At 35.9% G+C, this 19,268-nt stretch overlaps 1 protein-coding gene across 4 annotated transcripts in view; it reads left to right on the forward strand.

The window, feature by feature from the left end:
- Positions 1-1,231: 1,231 nt before the first annotated feature.
- DPP8 (dipeptidyl peptidase 8) overlaps positions 1,232-19,268 on the forward strand; it is a 53,137-nt gene continuing 35,100 nt past the window's right edge. For 2 of the 4 annotated variants that reach the window (XR_011234900.1, XM_069482693.1), the window contains exons 1-5: positions 1,232-1,406; positions 5,494-5,763; positions 10,181-10,293; positions 17,647-17,820; positions 18,611-18,779. Coding sequence is in view for 3 of the 4 variants with exons in the window: in XM_069482693.1 (XP_069338794.1) it covers positions 5,505-5,763; positions 10,181-10,293; positions 17,647-17,820; positions 18,611-18,779 (715 nt within the window). In the remaining variant the exon portion in view is untranslated. Of the gene's footprint in view, positions 1,407-3,245; positions 3,267-5,493; positions 5,764-10,180; positions 10,294-17,646; positions 17,821-18,610; positions 18,780-19,268 lie in introns of those variants that run through there. The other 2 variants (XM_069482717.1, XM_069482703.1) reach the window with 2 other exon arrangements.

Raw genomic sequence — 19,268 nt, forward strand, 5'->3', positions numbered from 1 at the left:
CCCCCCCACAAAGCCTTGCCTGTATGAATTCTTTTTTCAGTCTTGTGCAAATTTCTGTTGACTTGGGGGTCAAGAACCGTGAGGTCGGTAACAGTGGTAAAGATTCAATAAACACTTGTTGGATGAATGAAATGAAGTGCAAGATATTTTAATGTATTTTGTTAGTATGTGTGTGCATTTAAAGCCTTAAAACCTGCTCTCGGATCATTTGCAGAAAAGTCATAGAGGAGATCCAAAGAGAATGACTTTACCTTTTGTTTAGGGAGCTCAACTAAAAAAAGCTTGAGAGAAGGCTCCTTTAACTTCAGAGTGAATAATTACATGCTCTGGAGTGTAACATGCTACACAAATGGATCTTTTACTAGTGCTATTATAATAAATCCTAATAACGCACAATTCTAACCTAAGATTCTTTGTAATAATAGAAAATAAGGGGCCCAGCTTTTCCGCTGTTTTGCTCTGTACCTATTACTTTCCCAGTGATCTCCCTAGGCTCACTTTTTCTCTTGCAGCCAATATACAGTGTAGACTAGGAAAGAAACTGCAGGGCAAGGGACCTGCCTCAGGTTCTGATTATAAGAAGTCATTCCCTTCTCTCTCCCGGGCCCCAGTTTTTCATTTTTATATGTTAGCGTGACATACAGTTTTCTGTAATTGCAATTAAATGACATGTGTTATTATATACCTTTTATAAAGAAAGCATGGCTCAAAGAGATGGAGTGACTTGCTTAAGATCACTAATTAATATTTAGAGCCAAGTTTCTGACTCCAAGTTCAGGTTTCTTTCCACCACAACAATGAGTCGCTCATATCTCCAAGCCCTAGTCCCTTCCCTCTCTTTATCATCTCCATGAAGGGGCAGGGATTTTTGCCTGGTTTGCTCCCCGCTCTGATCCCACCCTCTACAACTCTGCCTAGCACATGGACAAGAAATTTTGTCTGCTTTGAGCGGGCACTTACCATATATTTGTTGAATGAAAAAAAAAAAATGAGTAGAGACGCGCCACAATTCGCCTTGTGACTTTGAGCAAGTCGCTGCCCCTTTCTGCATTTCATCTCTATCCCCTCCCCAGCCGAGACTCCTTCCCGCGCCTCCTTCGCTCCTCCGGCCACTAGGAGGCACCGTGGTGTTGGACCCCGCCCAGTAGAGAGCGGCGCCCTTCTTGGCCCGTCAGTGCCTTCGCCAGTCGGAGGGCAGGTCGCGAGGAACCGGAAGTGTCGCCGCCGCCGAGGCCGAGGCCGCTGCCGCTGCTTCTAAGTGCCGCGTTCGCCGCCTGGGTTGCCCCCGGCGCCACCGCCGAGGAAGCTGCTGCATCCGGGACGGGAGTGGAGGCGGTGCGGCATGAAGCGGCGCAGGCCTGCTCCGTAACGCGCGTCGGGACGGTCCGGGCGGGGCCGGGGGGAAGGTGCAGTATCCACCCCCTCCTCCCTTTCGCCCGCAAGGCCTGGGCCCCAGCCCACTGGGCCCTCTGCGCCTCACGGAGGAACCGCCCGGCGCGTCCTCTCGGTCGGCCCGTTCTGCGGTTTCCCCGGCGCGCCGCCCTGCGCGGGGCAGAGCCGGTGGCAGGGCCACACTTGCCGGAGGAGGAAACCGAGGCTCTGAGATTCCAAGTCAGCCAACGCTCACTGGGCGCCCCCTGAGCGCTGGACGCTGGTCTCCGGACCTCCACGTCCGTTATCTTAATTGAGCCTCGCTGGGGTTGGGAGGCTGGGTATTGTCCGGACTTACGGATGAGGAAACGGAAGCCCACAGAGGCGAACGGATTTGCCTAAAGTCCTACTGTAGCAGATGGGATCCGGACTCAGATTTTCTGGTTTCCCATCTGGTGTTCTTTTCTCTCCTGCCTAACGCTAGATCTGTTCCCTTTCTGCTCCCATTCTGTCCCCTCCCATTCTGTTTCAGCCACCCTCAACAGGATACTTGTCCTTCCTGTCAAAGCTCTCCTTACATACTTTTCTCTTGGGAATTGGCATCTCTCCGATCCCCCTTCTCAACATTCTCTTCTGTACTTTTCTTCCTCATTTATAGCTTTCAAGATCTTTGCCCACTCTGTGATAATGAACCTCTCAACTATCTGTGCACCCTGAACAGTGACATAGCTAGGGTTCCGTGAGGCTTGGGGTATTTAAGTAGACGGGGTATTTAAGATGACTCTTTGGCCCTTGAATTAAAAATGAAGGAATGTCATTTGAGTGTGTCCAAACTCAAGAGTTTTGACGCTATCTTCTAAGCCAACGTACTCTTTTTTGAGTTGAGGGGCTTAGTGTTATGAGGAGGTGTCTTGACATCTTAGTCTATTGTTGCTGTGCTAGCATAATTTCACTGTTTTTCCTCCACTTCCCACTCAGCTTTTCCCATAGCATCTCTCTCCCATCACCTACTTGGGCTATAGGAGCCCAGAATTAAAATTGATAACAAAGTAACAGGCATAATTACAGATCCTCTTTTTTTTTTTTTTTTTTTTAACTAAGCCAGAGTTTCAACAAGCTTAATGCTGTTTTTTCCGTGAAAGTTTCCTATTTCAGTTAATTCTCAGAGTAATACAGCAAGGAAAGAAGCAAAAATGGAACACACTTATGATGAATAGAACATTCTTTATCTTTTGAAAAATCTTAAATTACTAAAGTCCAGTTCTCTTTCTGCAGAAGTGGACTGAGCTGTAATTCTTACTGGTTATCCTGTTGAGTTGATTCTGTTGATTTTTATGTAAAAGAACAGGAATAGGAATATAAAAATTATAAAAATTTCATTAATCGGTCATTTTTGAGAATTTGCAGTGGCCACTGAGTAATCTCACATCTGTATGCCTTTTATAATTTTAAAGCCTTTCCATAATCTTCCTTTTAATGTATGTCTGGACTTCAAGATTTATACTATTATTAGGATATTATTTTGAGTAAATGGGGCTACACAGCTTTGAAATAAAATAGCTTTAGAATTTTGATAATGTAAAATGCAGATACAAAATATTAATAATTTAGACATATATTACCCCAAAAGATTGATATTTTTGTATCAGTTTTAAGTACTATTTTGGGACTTTTTAGATTTAATCTTTTTGGCCACATGTGGTCCATTTTAATAGTGATCAATAGTCTTATATCTTATTTCATTATTCTGGTGAGCAGATTTGAATGGTGAGAAAAGGAAAGATTCCTGTGAAAAGAAAGCAGGATGAGCAGAGGGATCTATGCTTGAACTTGAGTCACTTGAAAAAGATCTCTTTGTATATGGAAGAGATCTGAGCAGATGAAAATACAATCAGGTAGGCACCAGGGAAGATCCTTAAGTGAAGAGGTAGGTGGGGCAGTGAAATACATGGACTATGCTGAGAATATAGGCTGACCCTGTTTTCCAATTTTTGAAATTGGAAAATTTCAGGTCACATATTTTGAGAATGTATTTGTATAGACATGTTAGAGAATTCTGGAAATTAAATCGTTTAGTTATACATTTGTGTAAAGTACTAACGTTGTGTAATATCAGGTCCTAGAAAATGCAGGATATACATTTACTGTAAACATACAGAGTAGCAGAGTGTCATTTGAACTGTATAACGCGTGTGTATATGTGCATGCACACGTGTATGTGTTTATGTGTAGAGAGAGTGAGTAGGGAATAGTCCAGGGATCTAGTATGATTCCGAAATACCAGATAATCTTAACTTAAATGTAAGCTAATGTACCTTTTACATAGGAGATAAGTGAAGTGAATGATGATTCAGGCAGCTGGGCAGTAGTAAGGCTTGGGAGGTCTTTCTGTTGAGTTTACTTGTTCCATTCGTTAGCCCTATACTTGCAAGCAGTGGTTTGGAGATGAACTTCCAAATGTAATGCAAGGGAATTTGAGAAAAATGAGGCCAATTTGTGTGCGTTCTTTGATTTGTCCCCAGTCAATTAGATATAAAACCAGGTCCATTGACGTAATTGGTAGCAAGTAGGCCACTACTAGCTTTTAGTTGGACAAACAACCACTACTCTCATATACTGCCACTTAATATCAGTGTGCTGAATACCAGTTGAGCTAAATAACTTAAATCTCTGCCAAGCTGCTTTGTATTTTAATCATTGAAAGTGAATGCTCAGTTGTAATAATATTACAACTATACCTCCTGTAACTGTCTAATGGGTTTTCTGGCCACTTTTGCTACTGTTACATTGAAAGTGATAGTGTAGGTCATTGTACCATTAAAAAGGGCATAATATGCGGGTTACACAGTACATTCAGTTCATTTGCATTGGCAGTAATGCATGCTTGATGGATGAATTCACAGCCCACACCTGCTAAAGACTTTTTCTCTGTAAGTTACTTACCATGAACCATGTTAACCTGCAATATTGAGCTTTAAAAAAGACCTTATATTAAATATACAGCCATGTATTTATTGTTGTTCTAGAAGTAATGTTTTAAATTTGCTTACATAAATGCAATTTAGTTTATCTCCCAAGTCCACATTTGACATTAGCTCAAAAAGAGCAGATTGCCCCAGAATTTTTATGTTGCTTCTTTTGGTAGTGTCATGAATAATGTATGTAAGAATACATACTGGTTTATGATAAAACTTTTTATTTTTTTCTCTGATACTTTGCTCATGTTACATTTAAATGTTGGAAAAGATAAAAAAATCTTTTGGATTTCTAAAACGAGAAGAAACATTATTAGTAGATATTAATAAACACTGTTTTGAGGCTGAACTAGTAAATTAGGTTCATACTTCTACCAAAATATTGTTGGTACAAATGTTAAATCCTTTCTACATCAACTGCTTCACCTTAAAGCCACTTGAAGATAGTATATTTTTTCTGTCATTTAATCAGTATAAGTTGTATAATTAATAATAATAGTCACACAAATTTCCTTAAAATATAGAGTCACTACAAGTGGTCATTTGTCTAGGCAAGCCTCAAAAATACCAGGGAGTTAAGTATTCTGTTATTTGACATTGTGTTTAAAAGAGAACTACATTATCTCGCCCTAAAGGTTATTGCAAGTACATTGTTTTCAACAATTTTGTTACTGTTCTAATTGGTTGTGATTATTTCTGTTAGCCAAAAAAATGCACATTTATCGAATGTGTTACATTTTTAAATACAAAAACACTTAACTCCCTTGGCACATTTAGCTTCACTATTGACATGCTTTTGGGTGGAACATAGCAGCCAACTGGCAAAAGGCCTGTTTCCTTCCAGGGTGGGAAAGAAAAAGGAATTTTGGCAAGAGATACCTAAGGAGAGCCTTTTATAAAAGTTCCCAAAGGGGTTTATGGTCACTGTGAAATAGACATGACCTCAATTTCTTAAAAATCTCATTTTTAAGCTGAACACAGAGAAGGGGGAGCTATTGCTTTTCTTACTAGGTTTCATTGCAGCTGTGCTAAAAAGCATTTTTTTCTTGCCCTCTTCTTTTTTTTTTTTTTGCCCTATCAGACTGTCATTCTGATAATGTAAGAGAAGACAGGCCTGTGAACAGCTTCATTTGCCATCTTTTTCTAGGAAAATGCAACATGGCAGCAGCAATGGAAACAGAACAGCTGGGTGTTGAGATATTTGAAACTGCAGAGTGTGAGGAGAATATTGAATCACAGGATCGGCCTAAATTGGAGCCGTTTTATGTTGAGCGATATTCCTGGAGTCAGCTTAAAAAGCTACTTGCTGATACCAGAAAATATCATGGCTACATGATGGCTAAGGCACCACATGATTTTATGTTTGTGAAGAGGAATGATCCAGATGGACCTCATTCAGACAGGATTTATTACCTTGGTGAGTATGAAGTCATAGTTTCCGAGAGAAAATGTTTTAAGTCAATTAAAAGCTGAATATAACTGACACTCAGATTTTGGCGAATAAATAAATGAATCAGTGAGGTTGGGTTCCATATAAGGGGGAAAAAGCCTTTTAATTTGAAGAACTTGATTTTGGTTTGTCCCATTAACTTTATTTTTACTTGCAGGTAATAAATCATGAATTAGTCATGATCTTTTTTCAAAGTCAAAGTTAAAGATGTCAGAAATTGCTTCTTCTTACAGTTAGTTTGAAATGCCTTTCCTTAGGATTGGTGTGATTGGGAAAACAAACAGTAAAACCATCAGTTTGTTCCCACTCAACAGCTGCTGCTGTCATTTTTTTAATCCAAGGCTGGTTTTGGTCTCCTCTTCCTGAGTCCATTCACTCCAGATATAAGGTCTGTCTAAATTAAATATATTAATCCACTGATTCGCTTTTTTATTTATTAAATTTTTAAAAACAGGTTCCTTCCTCTCTTCCAAAGCTATTTCCAATATAAGTTTTATTCATTCATGTGTATAGAACTCTTTTTAGACATATTCTGTGTATGAATCCATATCATAATTATAGATTCTATAGATTCATTCTTTGTTAACAACTTTAGAATATTTCCATTATATAATTGTGCCATATTTTACTTAACCATACCTCTAATAATGGCATTCAGGTTTTTCTAATATGCTATTACAAAAGATGAGGCAGTGAATATCACTGTATTAGATTATTATACACATTTGTGAATATGCCTATGGAACTAATTCCTAAGAGCAGAATTGCTGGGACAAAGGGTATATATATTCTGAATTTTAATTGACATTGCTGAATTCCCCCTCCAAAGAGGTTATAGGGTTTGTATTACCATCAGCACTGTCTCAGTATCTTTTTCTCCACACTTACACCAATAGTGAGGAATCAAACTTTTTGATCTTCTCTAGTCTGATTAATGACAGCAGTCTCTTGTTGTGGTTTTTATTTTATTTCTTTTATTATGAGTGAAATTGAGTGTCTTTTCACATATCTAAAAGCCATTTGTATTCCTTTTCTATAACTGATGTATTTATAACTTTTGCCTTTTTGGGTGGGGATGGGTTTCTTTTTCTTTCTTTCTTTTTTCTTTTTATTTTCTTTCTTTTTTTTAAAAAAAAAGACAGAGTCTTACTCTGTTGCAATGATCATGGCTCATTGTAACCTTGAACTCCTGGGCTCAAGCAATCCTCCCACCTCAGCCTCCCAAGTAGCTAGGGCTACAGACACATGCCACCACACCTGGCTAAATATTTTTATTTTTTGTAAAGACAGGGTCTTGCTATGTTGCCCAGGCTGGAGTCTCAAACTCCAGATTTCAAAAGACCCTCCCACCTTGGCCTCCCAAAGCACTGGGATTACAGGCATAAACCACTGTGCTCAGCCAGGTTTCTTTTTCTTAATGATTTGAAACATTTTATATAATAAGGGAATTAATCCTTTGTGGTATTTTTTCCCCTAAGTTTTAATTTGTCTTTTTCCTTTAGTGTCTTTTGCTATGTAGAAATTTGTGTTATTTTTGGTAGAAAATTTTTACCTGTCTGTAGTTTTGTGGTGTATCTAAAAAGGTTCTCTCAACTCCAAGATTATATTTTTAAAAATCATTAATGATTTTTTCTTCTAAAAAGTTTTTTGTTCTTTGCATCATTTAAAATTTTTCTATAAGATATGAAGTAGAGAAATTACTTGTTCTCTTTGGATGGCTATCCAGTTATTTTAACAACATATTTTGAATAATTACCTTTCTTGTAATGCCATCTTTATCGTATGTAATGTTCCCTTATATAAGTATTTGGGTCTATTTTTGGACTTTCTGTTTTGTTCCATTGATCTGTCTGTTAAATGCCAATACTTTGTTGCTGTTATTATAGCTCTATGTATTTTATTTGATAACACTTCATCACTTTTTTCATACTTTTCTTGACTATTTTTGTTAGCTTGTTTTTTTATGAGAATGTAAATTTAGCTTGTCTAACTCTCCTCCTCCGCATCCTAGTCATACTGTTTTAAAACTACATTTATTGATAAATTTAGGAGAAATTTGACATTTTTAAGATGTTGAGCTTTTCAAGAAAATTGTATGCCTTTTTATTTGTTCAAGTCTTGTGTATCCATCCAAATTTTAAAGTTTTTGTCCATGTAAGTCTATTTTTAAAATTGTAACATACTCTAGACTTTTTCCAGAGAGCCTAACTGGAAGAAATCGTTTCTTTAATAGGAAATTGTACATTTTTGAGAACCCTCATTCCAAATGTAGCATGTTTAGAAAAGGTCTTATTATTTAGTAACAAGCATTTTGTTAGATTAACGTTTTACATTTTCACATTCTAAGTTTTGCCTCTTGTTCTTTATTACGTTATCCTAGAGAGAAATAAGGCTCATTGATACGGTTTTCCGAAGACATTAGCCCAAATAGACTGCTGTAGCTCTGATTATCAATAAATACCATTAGGTAAAAATGCGAAAAGCCCCCAGTGGTGTTTCTGGACATAGAATGCGTTGGGAAAAGTTTATTGGCCAAGGAAGACGTTATGGAACTAGGAACATATAGATAGAGGCAAGTGAAATGATTGTGGAGAAATGGCTCTCATTTGAGGATAGGAGAAAAATAGGTTTTTTTAGTATTTGAGTGCTGAAGGCTCTTAGGAGAATGCTTAAGGAGGATATGATCACATTTTGTAAAATTATGAATGGTATGGATAGATGACCTCAGTCTGTAACAGGCTGGGTGTAGTGGCTCACACCTATAATCCCAGCACTTTGAGAGATCAAGACAGGAGGATCACTTGAGGCCAGGAGTTCGAGACCAGCCTCATCAACATAGTTGATCAACCCATCTCTACAAAAAAATTAAAAAATAGGCAGGTGTGGTAGTCCATGCCTGTAGTCCCAGCAATTTGGGAGACTGAGGCAGGAGGATCAGTTGAGTCCAGGAGTGCGAGGCGGCAGTGAGCTATGATGACACCACTGCACTTCAGCCTGGGCAACAGAGTGAGACCCTGTCTCAAGAAAAAAAAAAATTCTATAACAGGCTAGGTGCAGTGGCTCATGCCTGTAACCCCAGCACTGGGGGAGGCAAGGCAGGAGGATCACTTGAGCCCAGGAGATCAAGGTTATAGTAAGCTATGATCAGGCCACTGCACCCCAGCCTGGGTAACAGAGCAAGACTCTGTTTCTCAAAAAAAAAAAGAAAAAGAGAAAAAAGAATTCCATAACAAAGGAACTTTGGGATATACAAAATAGATTTTAGACAAAATCAAGTGCTGAAGTAAATGTCAGCAGATGTCTAACTTTTTACTCCAAAGGCAACACAAACTAAAGAAGGTTTAGAAAAATAAGGGGAATAAAGTAAGATAGGAATATATGGGGGTTCATCCTCAACCTTTGCAAGAGTTAGCATGGAAGTTACCGTGCCTTTCCACAAACTACTTTCTGCTGCCATTATCAGAAACACAGGCTGACAATCTGTTTGACCTAAGAGAAAATTTCTTACTCTTTCTGTGTGATTTATTTTCTCTTTCCTTCACTGTCCCCTAGCTTTTTGAAAGTGATACTTTTTTAGCACCTCTTAGAGTAGAAGGGCTTTGTTTTACTTTGTTCAAGTTTCCTTTGGTTCAGTTCTTCATAACCATAGTGTCTGTCACTCCTCTTAAATATAGTTCATTCTACACTGCTGTGATCTTCCCATTCAGTTACTGCATGATTTTACAGAATGGATTTGGTTTCTACTTAGTTAGACCTTGTTTTCCTTTGCCCTTCCCCAATAAAGGACAAAGAGATTTTTAGCAAATCTGATGTCAGAGTCTGTGTTATTTTAATATAAGTATAATTTTATTTGATATTTTAATATAAGTATAATTTTATTTGAAAATCCAAAGGCCTTCTTAATGATTACAGTTAAATAACTTTTATAATGAAGAAAAGCTAGAATGCAGTTAGACCTGTGTGTTTCTAAATACTTAAAATGTTTCAGAAAAAGAAGAAACAGTAATTTGAAGTTGTTACGTTGGAATCTTAGGAGTCTTGCCAACTTGTAAGGGATGAATAATTTTCAAGAAATTGTAAAAACGATGCCTGTCTTAACTTTCCTTACATCATCTTACATACTTTTATGTTTCCTTTGCAAGGGACTAAGATCTGAATATCAGAATGAAACCTGAGTATTTTTCTATAAAGCCTTAGTTTTATTGAAGAAAAATTTCTATAGCATATAGCATGTGCATATCCTACTGGTTAACATTCATCATAGAGCCCATACTGTGCAAAATATTGCAATATATAGAAAGCATTATGTACTTAGTACTATGATTATATTAAGAATGCTGTTTGAAAAAATATTATAATAATAAATGATTGTTTTTCCTTGTAGCCATGTCTGGTGAGAACAGAGAAAATACACTGTTTTATTCTGAAATTCCCAAAACCGTCAACAGAGCAGCAGTCTTAATGCTCTCTTGGAAGCCTCTTCTGGATCTTTTTCAGGTAGGATTAAATTGTTATTCCTGTGATTTGGTGTATTTTCAGATGCTATGTTTATTTAGAAGTAGAAATTCAACTGGGATTTTATATTTGAAGTAGATATGAATCTAAAGGAATTAAAAGATTTTTATGTTTTTATAATATGTGACCCTTAAATTTTATTTAATTTTCAGTATCTGAGACTAAGGAATATTATAATTCCATTTTTTAAAATTGCTTTTTCCTGCTATAACTGCCTTTCCCTTCGTAAATTTTCTAGTTATGTATCCTCACATTTTTTTGGAGGAGTTGTTCACATAAAAGAACTAATATATATTTCCAGAAAGGTTTTTATTAAAATCTTTAAATTGAAATTACAGTTCTAAAGCTCAGTAACAGCACTAAAATGAAGGAATTAAGTTTAGTTTTTGCTTTTAAACAGTATAATTCAATTTATGTAAAATCAAAGCTTAGGATCTCCCCCAATATTTTATCTTTAGGCAAAAAAGATATCATCCCAAGGACAAGGTGATCATTTAGGTACAATTTTTTGCCTTTTTGGTTCTCATTTTTACACTTTGTGTTTCATTATTGAATAGCATGTTTGGGCCAAAATGAACTAAAATGTGTTATTTCTAGTAGGAATTTTAAAAATATAACTTCCTGACTAATCATTTTGATTGTAACCATATATCATAGATGATGTCCTTTTACATATATAGGCATGTAACTTTTCTTTAAAACAGAAAAAAATTCCTTATTCTAAGAACTGTGTGTTTAACTGAAATAATGGTAATTTCCTCAGAAAAGTTTGCAAATTAATGAGTCATAGTTTTTTTAACTTTTATTATGGAAATTTTCAAAACATAAAAGTAGAATAATATGTGAACCATTTTCAACAATTATTAAATCTTGACCATCAGTGTTTCATTGTAACCCACCAACTCCTCCTCACAACCCCCATCCCTACTTCTCAGATTATTTTAAAGCAGATGCCAGGTATGTCATTTCATTGCTAAATAAACCAATATGTACATCTAAAGGATACAAATTCTTTCCAGGCATTACCACAATATTATCACACCTAAAAAAATTACTGATCATTTCTTCATTTTAGCAAATATTCAGTTAGCATTCAAATTTCCCTTTTTACAAATTATTTTCTTATTTTTATTTTTTATTATTTTAAATTTTATTTTTATAGAGATGGAGTCTCACCATGTTGCTCAGGCTGGTCTTGAACTCCTGACCTCAAGTGATCCTCCCACCTCAGTCTCCCAAGTGCTAGGATTACTGGCATGAGCCACCATGCTCAGCTTTTTTTTATACTTGGTTTGTTCAAATCCAGATCTAAATAAGGTCCACAAATTGCAATTGATTGATAGGTCTCTTAACTTTCTTTTAATCTATTAGTATGTTCTTTGCTCTCCTGTATACTCTGTAAATATAAATAGGTAGGTAGATAGGTAGTTGTATCTAGAAGCTTACTTGATTAGACTCAGGTTTTTTTTTTTTTTTTGGCAAGAATACTTCATAGTTCAAAATAATTTAAGACAGGGTCTGAAGAGATAATTGTACAGCAGTGTTCATAGCAGCATTGTTCATAATAGCCAAAAGATGGAAGCAACCCAAGTGTTCATCAGTAGATGAATGGATAAACAAAATATGGTATATACATATAATAAAATATTATTCAGCCATAGAAAGGAAAGAAATTCTGACACTTGCTACAACATGGATGAACCTTGAGGATGTTATGTGAAATGAGATTAAGCCAGTCACAAAAAGACAAATACTGTATGATTTCACTTATATGAGGTAACTAGACTAGTCAGACTGATAAAAACAGAATAGAATGGTGGTTGGTAGTTCCCAGGGGTTGAGGGGAGTAAAGAATGCGGAGTTGTTGTTTAATGGATATAGAGTTTCAGTTTTACAAGATGAAAAAGTTCTAGAGTTTGGTTGCACAACAATGTATGTGGATATGCTTAATGCTACTGAAGTGTACACTTAAAAATGGTTGAGAAGCTGGGTGTGGTGGCTCATGCCTGTGATCCGAGCTACTCGGGAGGCTATGGTGGGAGGATCACTTGAGGCCAGGAGTTCGAGACCATTCAGGGTGACATAGCGAGATCCTGTCTCTAAAAACATTTTTTTTAATTAACTGGGTGCAGTGTCACGCGACTATAGCCCCATCTACTTAGGAGGATTGCTTTAGCCCAGGAGTTTGAGGCTGCAGTGAGTTATGATCAGGCCATTACACTCTAGCCTGGGCAACAGAGCGAGATCCCATCTGTTAAAAAAAAAAAAATTGGTTAAGATGGCATTTTTTTTATGTTACTTGTTTTAACACAATTTTTTAAAAAATAATACTGTGTAATATTTTAAGATTTTTTTGGCTATTCTGTGTCCTTTGTAATTCTATATGAATATTGTTAGGATCAGCTTGTCCATTTCTGGAAAAAAGATAGTTGGAATTCTATAGGCCTTTCATTGACTTTGTCTTCAAGTCCTGCACATGGAATGTCGTCCTGTTTATTTAGATCTTTATTTTCTTTCAACGATGTCTTATAGTTTTCCATATACCAGTCTTGGAACTTCTTTGGTAAATTTATTCCAAAGTATTTTTTTAATAACTTCCCCCCCCCCCCCCCCCAGACAAGATCTTGCTCTGTCGCAGGGCTAGAGTGCACTGGGATCATCACAGCTCATTGCAACCTCAAACTCCTGGGCTCAAGCAATCTTTCTGCCTCCTCGGCCTCCCAAGTAGCTGAGACTACAGGCTTAAGCTACCACACCCAACTAATTTTTCTATTTTTTGTAGAGATGGGGTCTTGCTCTTGCTCAGGCTGATCTCAAACTCCTTGCCCTCAAGCAGTCCTCCTGACTCGGCTTCCCAGAGTGCTAGGATTACAGGCGTGAGCTAGCACACCCAGCATATTTTTTTATAACATTTTAAATGGAATTGTTTTCTTAATTTCATTTTCAGATTGTTCATTGCTAGTGTATAGAAATGCAAATGATTTTTTTTATGTTGATCTTGTATCCTACAACTTTGCTGAACTCATTTATTAGCTTGAATAGTTTTTTATAGATTTTTAGGGTTTTCTCTATATTAGATCATGTCATCTGCAGACAGTGATGGTTTTCCTTTTTCCTTTATGATCCAGATGCTTTTTTTTCTTTTTCTTGCCTAATTTCCCTGACTAGAACCTCTAGTGTAATGTTGAATAGAAGTGGTGAAAGCAGATATCCTTTCTTTTTCCTGGTCTTAAGGGAGAAACTCTCAGTTTTTCACCATTAAGAATGATGTTCACAGATGCCCTTTTATCAGATTGAGAAATTTCCCTTATTATCCTTGTTTTTTAGAGGTTTTTTTGTTTGTTTGTGGGTTGGGGGGGTTGTTTTGTTTTTGTTTTTTTGAGACACAGTCTCACTCTTTTGCCTGGGCTAGAGTGCAGTGGTGTAATCATAGCTTATTGCAACCTCAAACTCCTGGGTTCAAGTTAACCTCCTGCCTCAGCCTCCCAAGTATTAGGGACTATAGGTGCGTGCCACCACACCCAGCTAATTTTTAAATTTTTTAATAGAAATGGGGTCTCACTATGTTGCTCTGGCTGATCACAAATTGTTGAGTGTTTTTAACATGAAAGAGTATTGGGTTTTAGATGATTTTTCTGTGTCTATTGAGATTATCATGGGTTTTTTTTCTTTGTTGTGTTAATATGGTATATTACATTGATCAGTTTACATTGATTCATACTTTGAACCAAGCATGCATTCCTGGGTTAAATCCCACTTAGTCATGATGTATAATTCTTTTAATGTGCAATTGTATTCAGTTTGCCAGTATTTTGTTGGGGATTTTGCATCTATATTCACAAAAGACATTGGTCTATAGGTTTATTTTTTGTGATGTCTTTGTCTGGTTTTGGTATCAGAGTAATATCTCATTGAATGAGTTAGGAAGTACTCTTTTATTCTGGAAGAGTTTAAGAAGGATTGGTCTTAATATTTCTTTAAGCGTTTGGTTGAGTTCATCAGTGAAGCTTTTGTCATGGGAAGTTATTTGATTACTGACTTAGTCTCTTTATTTGTTATAAGTCTATTCAGATTTACTCTTTGTTTTTTCAGTCAGTTTTGAGAAGTTTGTATGTTTCTAGGAATTCTTCCATTTCATGTAGATTATCTAATTTTTGGCATACTATTCCCTTATAATCCTTTTTATTCTTATAAAGTTGTTAGTAATGACTCCTTTCATTCCTGATTTTTAGTAATTTGAGAGTTCTCTCTTGCACATGCGTTTGCTCACCACCCCCCACCACTGTGTGTGTCCGTCTGTCTGTCTCTGGAACAGTCTGGCTAAATTTGTCAATTTTGTTGATCTTTTGAAAGAACCAACTTTTGGTTTTGTTGTGTTCTATGGTTTTTCTTTTCTTCTTTTTATTTCTAGTCTGATTTGTATTATTTTCTTCCTTCTACTTGCTCTATTTTTTTTTTTTAACCTCAGTGTTTTAAGGTAGAAGATTAAGTTATTGGTTTGAGATCTTTTTTAATATAGGCATTTATAGTTAAAAATTTCCCTCTGAGCCCTGCCTTTACTGCTTTTACTTTTTGTTTTCTTTCTTATAATTTCCTGATTTCTTTTGTGATTTCTTCTTTGTCCTATTGGCTTTCCACTCCTTATACTGCTGTCTAGGAATGTTCAAGGCTGTTAGCTGGGACAATTGTATGGCCCATCTCATTTGGTTCCCGTTTCTCAGGGATTGTTGTCCTTTGTTGTCTGAAGTCTTAAAAACATTATTAATATTTCATATTTTTGGTCCATTTTCTCAGTTGCAAATCTGGTTCCATTTCTTCATCTTGGCTGGAAGTAGAAGTCAATTTCATTTTTAACATTTCAATCTCGGACCTATTTGGAATATGTGTAAAGTGGATCCAGTTTTATCTTTTTGCATATGGCTATGCAGTAATTCTAACTGATTTAAAATTTAGATCAGCAGTCACTGATTGTGAAAGTACCATCTTTTCCTCACCATCTTTTTCTTACTAATTTCTATACTCAGTGTTCTATTTTGGATTTTCTATTCTATACCATTGTTCATTTTGTTTATCATGTTCTAATTTTTTAATATTTAGTAAGGCTAATCTTGCTTGAGATCTTTTTCACAATTTTTTTTTTACCATCTTGTTACTCTTTCAAATAACGAATTTTATGATCACAGAGTTAAAAATACAAAGTTCTCTTATGAAAATTAATTTATTAGCTCTAAAATTTCTTATGTTCTGGCCGGTCACCGTAGCTCAAGTCTGTAATCCCAGCACTTTGGGAGGCGGAGATGGGAGGATCACTTGAGACCAGAAGTTCGAGACCAGTCTGAGCAACATAGCAAGACCCCATCTCTACAAAAAAAATTTTTTTTATTTATTTATTTTTTTTTTTTATTTTTTTTTTCACTCAAGATGAAGCAGGAAAGTAGCTACAAAAAATTTTTAAAAAATTAGCCAGGCTTGATAGTGCACCTATAGTCCCAGCTACTCTGGAGGCTGAGACAGGAGGATCACTTGAGCCCAGGAGTTCATGAGCCCATGAACTATATGATCATGCCACTGTACCAGTCTGAGCAATGAAGCAAAACTCTGTCTCTAAAAAACAAATAAATACATAAATAATGTTTTAAAAATTTCTTATGTTCTGATTATAAAGCGTTAAGATATATTAAGTACAGACCAAATCTGGTGATTTTTAGAGAGGCAGTCACCTTATTTTTAGAGAAGAAAATAGTAGAAAAATTAAAATATAGTCATATATTCAGAATTGCATTTAACTTCAATGGAAAAAGACAAGAAATAATTAAAACAAATAAAAAGATCAAAATTAACAAAAGTATATGTTCAGTGAATTTGCTAGCTTTTTCTCTTGGAGGCTAACCCACACATGTACAAATGGACATTTATATAATTAAACATTAATAAAAAATGACACAAAGGATACATAAAATTAGATAGGTTTTTAGCAGGATTCCTTTTAAAATTTTATATGTGTATCTAATAATATATCTTGGTAAAGCCCCTCATCATCATCAATCATTAGTTATATTTATTTACACACATTCTTTGAGAGACATTGTAACATATGTTGTAGGTAGGAAACCAAAATGACAGATTCTGCTCTCACGTTGTTTTTTCATGCAGTTAGGAAATATACTGAAAAAGTGAAAAACAGTGCCATACCCAAATAAGTAAAAGAAACAGTAACTCCTATAAAAATTTTGAGGAAGAAATCACCATGTGTCATAGTGGATCAGAAAACTTTGTTGACCATGAATTTGGGCTTTCTTGGGTATAAGTAAACTTAGGTAGAAAAAAAAAACAGCCTTCCAGGGGTTGGTGGGAGAGGGGTGGAACAGATAAAGACCAGGAGGCAGAAAATCATATATTTGGCTTTAGGTCAGTGATGGTGACTGGCCTGACCTGTAAGGTTTTGTTAGAGGAGTGTTGGTAGATTTAGTGGAAGGGTACTGATAACAGCTGACATGTGAGAGCTTACTCTGTGTCAGTCGTTGTGCTAAACACTTTACATATTTTTATCTAACTTAATCTTCACAAAGCTGATGTAGATGATTTATTATTATTTTTAAAATGAGTAAAATTACTTTTGAAGAAATTAAGCTGCTTTCTTAAAGTCAGTCTTCTAGTGAAAGGTCGAAGTCTGAATTCAAATCACTTGACTTCAACGTCTGTACTCTTAACTACATGCAAAGCTACTAAATTACAGTTAGGTTGTAGAAAGTCTTGAATGGCAAGATGACTAGAATTTATTTTTGTTCTCTAGTGTATACAACAATCATCTAAAAACGCTTTACCAGGAAATCTTTCAGCAGACTCCCTGAAATTAATCTGCTTAAAGTTGCTGGTAAATTTTGGGGTCACTCAAAATGTAGATTCAATAGCCCGGGCACAGTGGCTCACACCAGTAATCCTAGCATTCTGGAATGCCGAGGCAAGAGGATCACTTGAGGTCAGGAGTTTTGAGACTAGCCTAAGCAAGAGCAAGACCCCGTCTCTACAAAAAAATAGAAAAAATTAGCTGGGCGTGGTGGTGCACACCTGTAGTCCTAGCTACTCGGGAGGCTGAGGCAGGAGGATTGCTTGAGCCCAGGAGTTTGAGGTTGCAGTGAGCTATGATGATGCCACACTGCTCTCTACCTGGGGCGGTAGAGCAAGACTGTCTCCAAAAAAAAAAAAAAAAAATGGAAAGCAAAAACGATTTTAAAAATGTATACTCAATAATGTTGCAGATTCTAGGATTTCAGTGCTAAAAGCAAAAGGGAAGTTTTCAGAAGACTGGAATATGTGACTTTCCTTTTGCATTAGGCGACACTGGACTATGGAATGTATTCTCGAGAAGAAGAACTATTAAGAGAAAGAAAACGTATTGGAACAGTTGGAATTGCTTCTTATGATTATCACCAAGGAAGTGGAACATTTCTGTTTCAAGCTGGTAGTGGAATTTATCATGTAAAAGATGGAGGGCCACAAGGATTTACAGTAAGTTGAGTTACTACTGGTTAAATCTTTTTTTGGGTCCAAAAGGTAATTTGTACCCAAATCAGAAAGGTAATTAACACACCAGAAAGTTCAGTTTACCTACCAACTAAGAAATTTAATAGCAATGAAAATAAGGAATATGGATATTAATTTCCAATTTTAAGGGTTAATTTTTCTAATAACATTAAGATACAATTTTTAAAATACTATATGGGAAGATAAAGGGCATCAATTTCCGTTTTCTGTATAAACACTGAGGGGGATTTGGAAGATAACGTTATCACAAGGAAATTCATTTTTGGTTCTCTTGAAAGCTGATTCATCTTAATAAATAAGTGATTTTATATGGTTGGTCTTAAATTTTAGGCAATTCATTATAAGCTATTGGAACTAATCTTTTGATAGAATTGTGATGATCCTGGCTTTCATTATATTGTTATGAGCAAGTGATTTTATATTGGTGAAAGTAATTTTAAAAGTTAATAAATATTCAATAAATAATAAAAATATTTAGTAAACAGTAATTTCTCTGTTAAATAGGTTGAGGCAACAAAATTTATTAAGTGCTGTTTTATTGTCTTTCTTTCCTCATATTACCCTTAGCTTTTTCATTCAAAGTAAACAAATGAGTCCTCCTTTATAAGTTAAGGCAGTTGAAAGTATATTTTTCTGGGGAGCAATTATCATAGTTGATATTTTACCTAGAAATATTGTTCATGTAATGGGAAGGATGCTGGCAAACAAATGCATATGTATCAGCCTGATACTTACTTAAAATGTTGTCTTCTAGCAACAACCTTTACGGCCCAATTTAGTGGAAACTAGTTGTCCCAATATACGGATGGATCCAAAATTATGCCCTGCTGATCCAGACTGGATTGCTTTTATACATAGCAATGATATTTGGATATCCAACATTGTAACCAGAGAAGAAAGGAGGCTTACTTATGTGCACAATGGTAAGACATAGTTCTTCAAATCTACTTTTCTGAAAAGTATTTTTAAAATTGAATTTGCTTTTGCTTACATTTTGAAATTGAAGCAAGCTGAGTGATCTTTATATTTGAAACTCAAGTCTTTAAAATTAAACAAATAGAAAAATACAGAGGATAACTAGTATGTACCACCTGTATAATGCTGCCTTGTAAGACAGGGATCTCACTATGTTGCCTAAGCTGGACTTAAACTCCTGAGCTCAAGCAATCTTCCCTCAGCCATTTGAGTGCTGAGACTACAGGTACACGCCACTATGCCTGGTAATAATGCTCTCTTGTTTTAATGTTCATTTTCAAATAGCACAACAATATACCTCTGACATATTGTTCTTTCAGCGTAATAAGATTGCCAGAATTTTCCCAAAACTGTTCTCATTTTTATAAAGTTTTAATTTAAGAAAATTAGTTTTTTTGGGGGGGGGAACAAATAGAAAAACCAATTACACGCTATAA

This window comes from Eulemur rufifrons, chromosome 2, assembly GCF_041146395.1.
Source record: "Eulemur rufifrons isolate Redbay chromosome 2, OSU_ERuf_1, whole genome shotgun sequence".
NCBI classification, from domain to species: domain Eukaryota; kingdom Metazoa; phylum Chordata; class Mammalia; order Primates; family Lemuridae; genus Eulemur; species Eulemur rufifrons.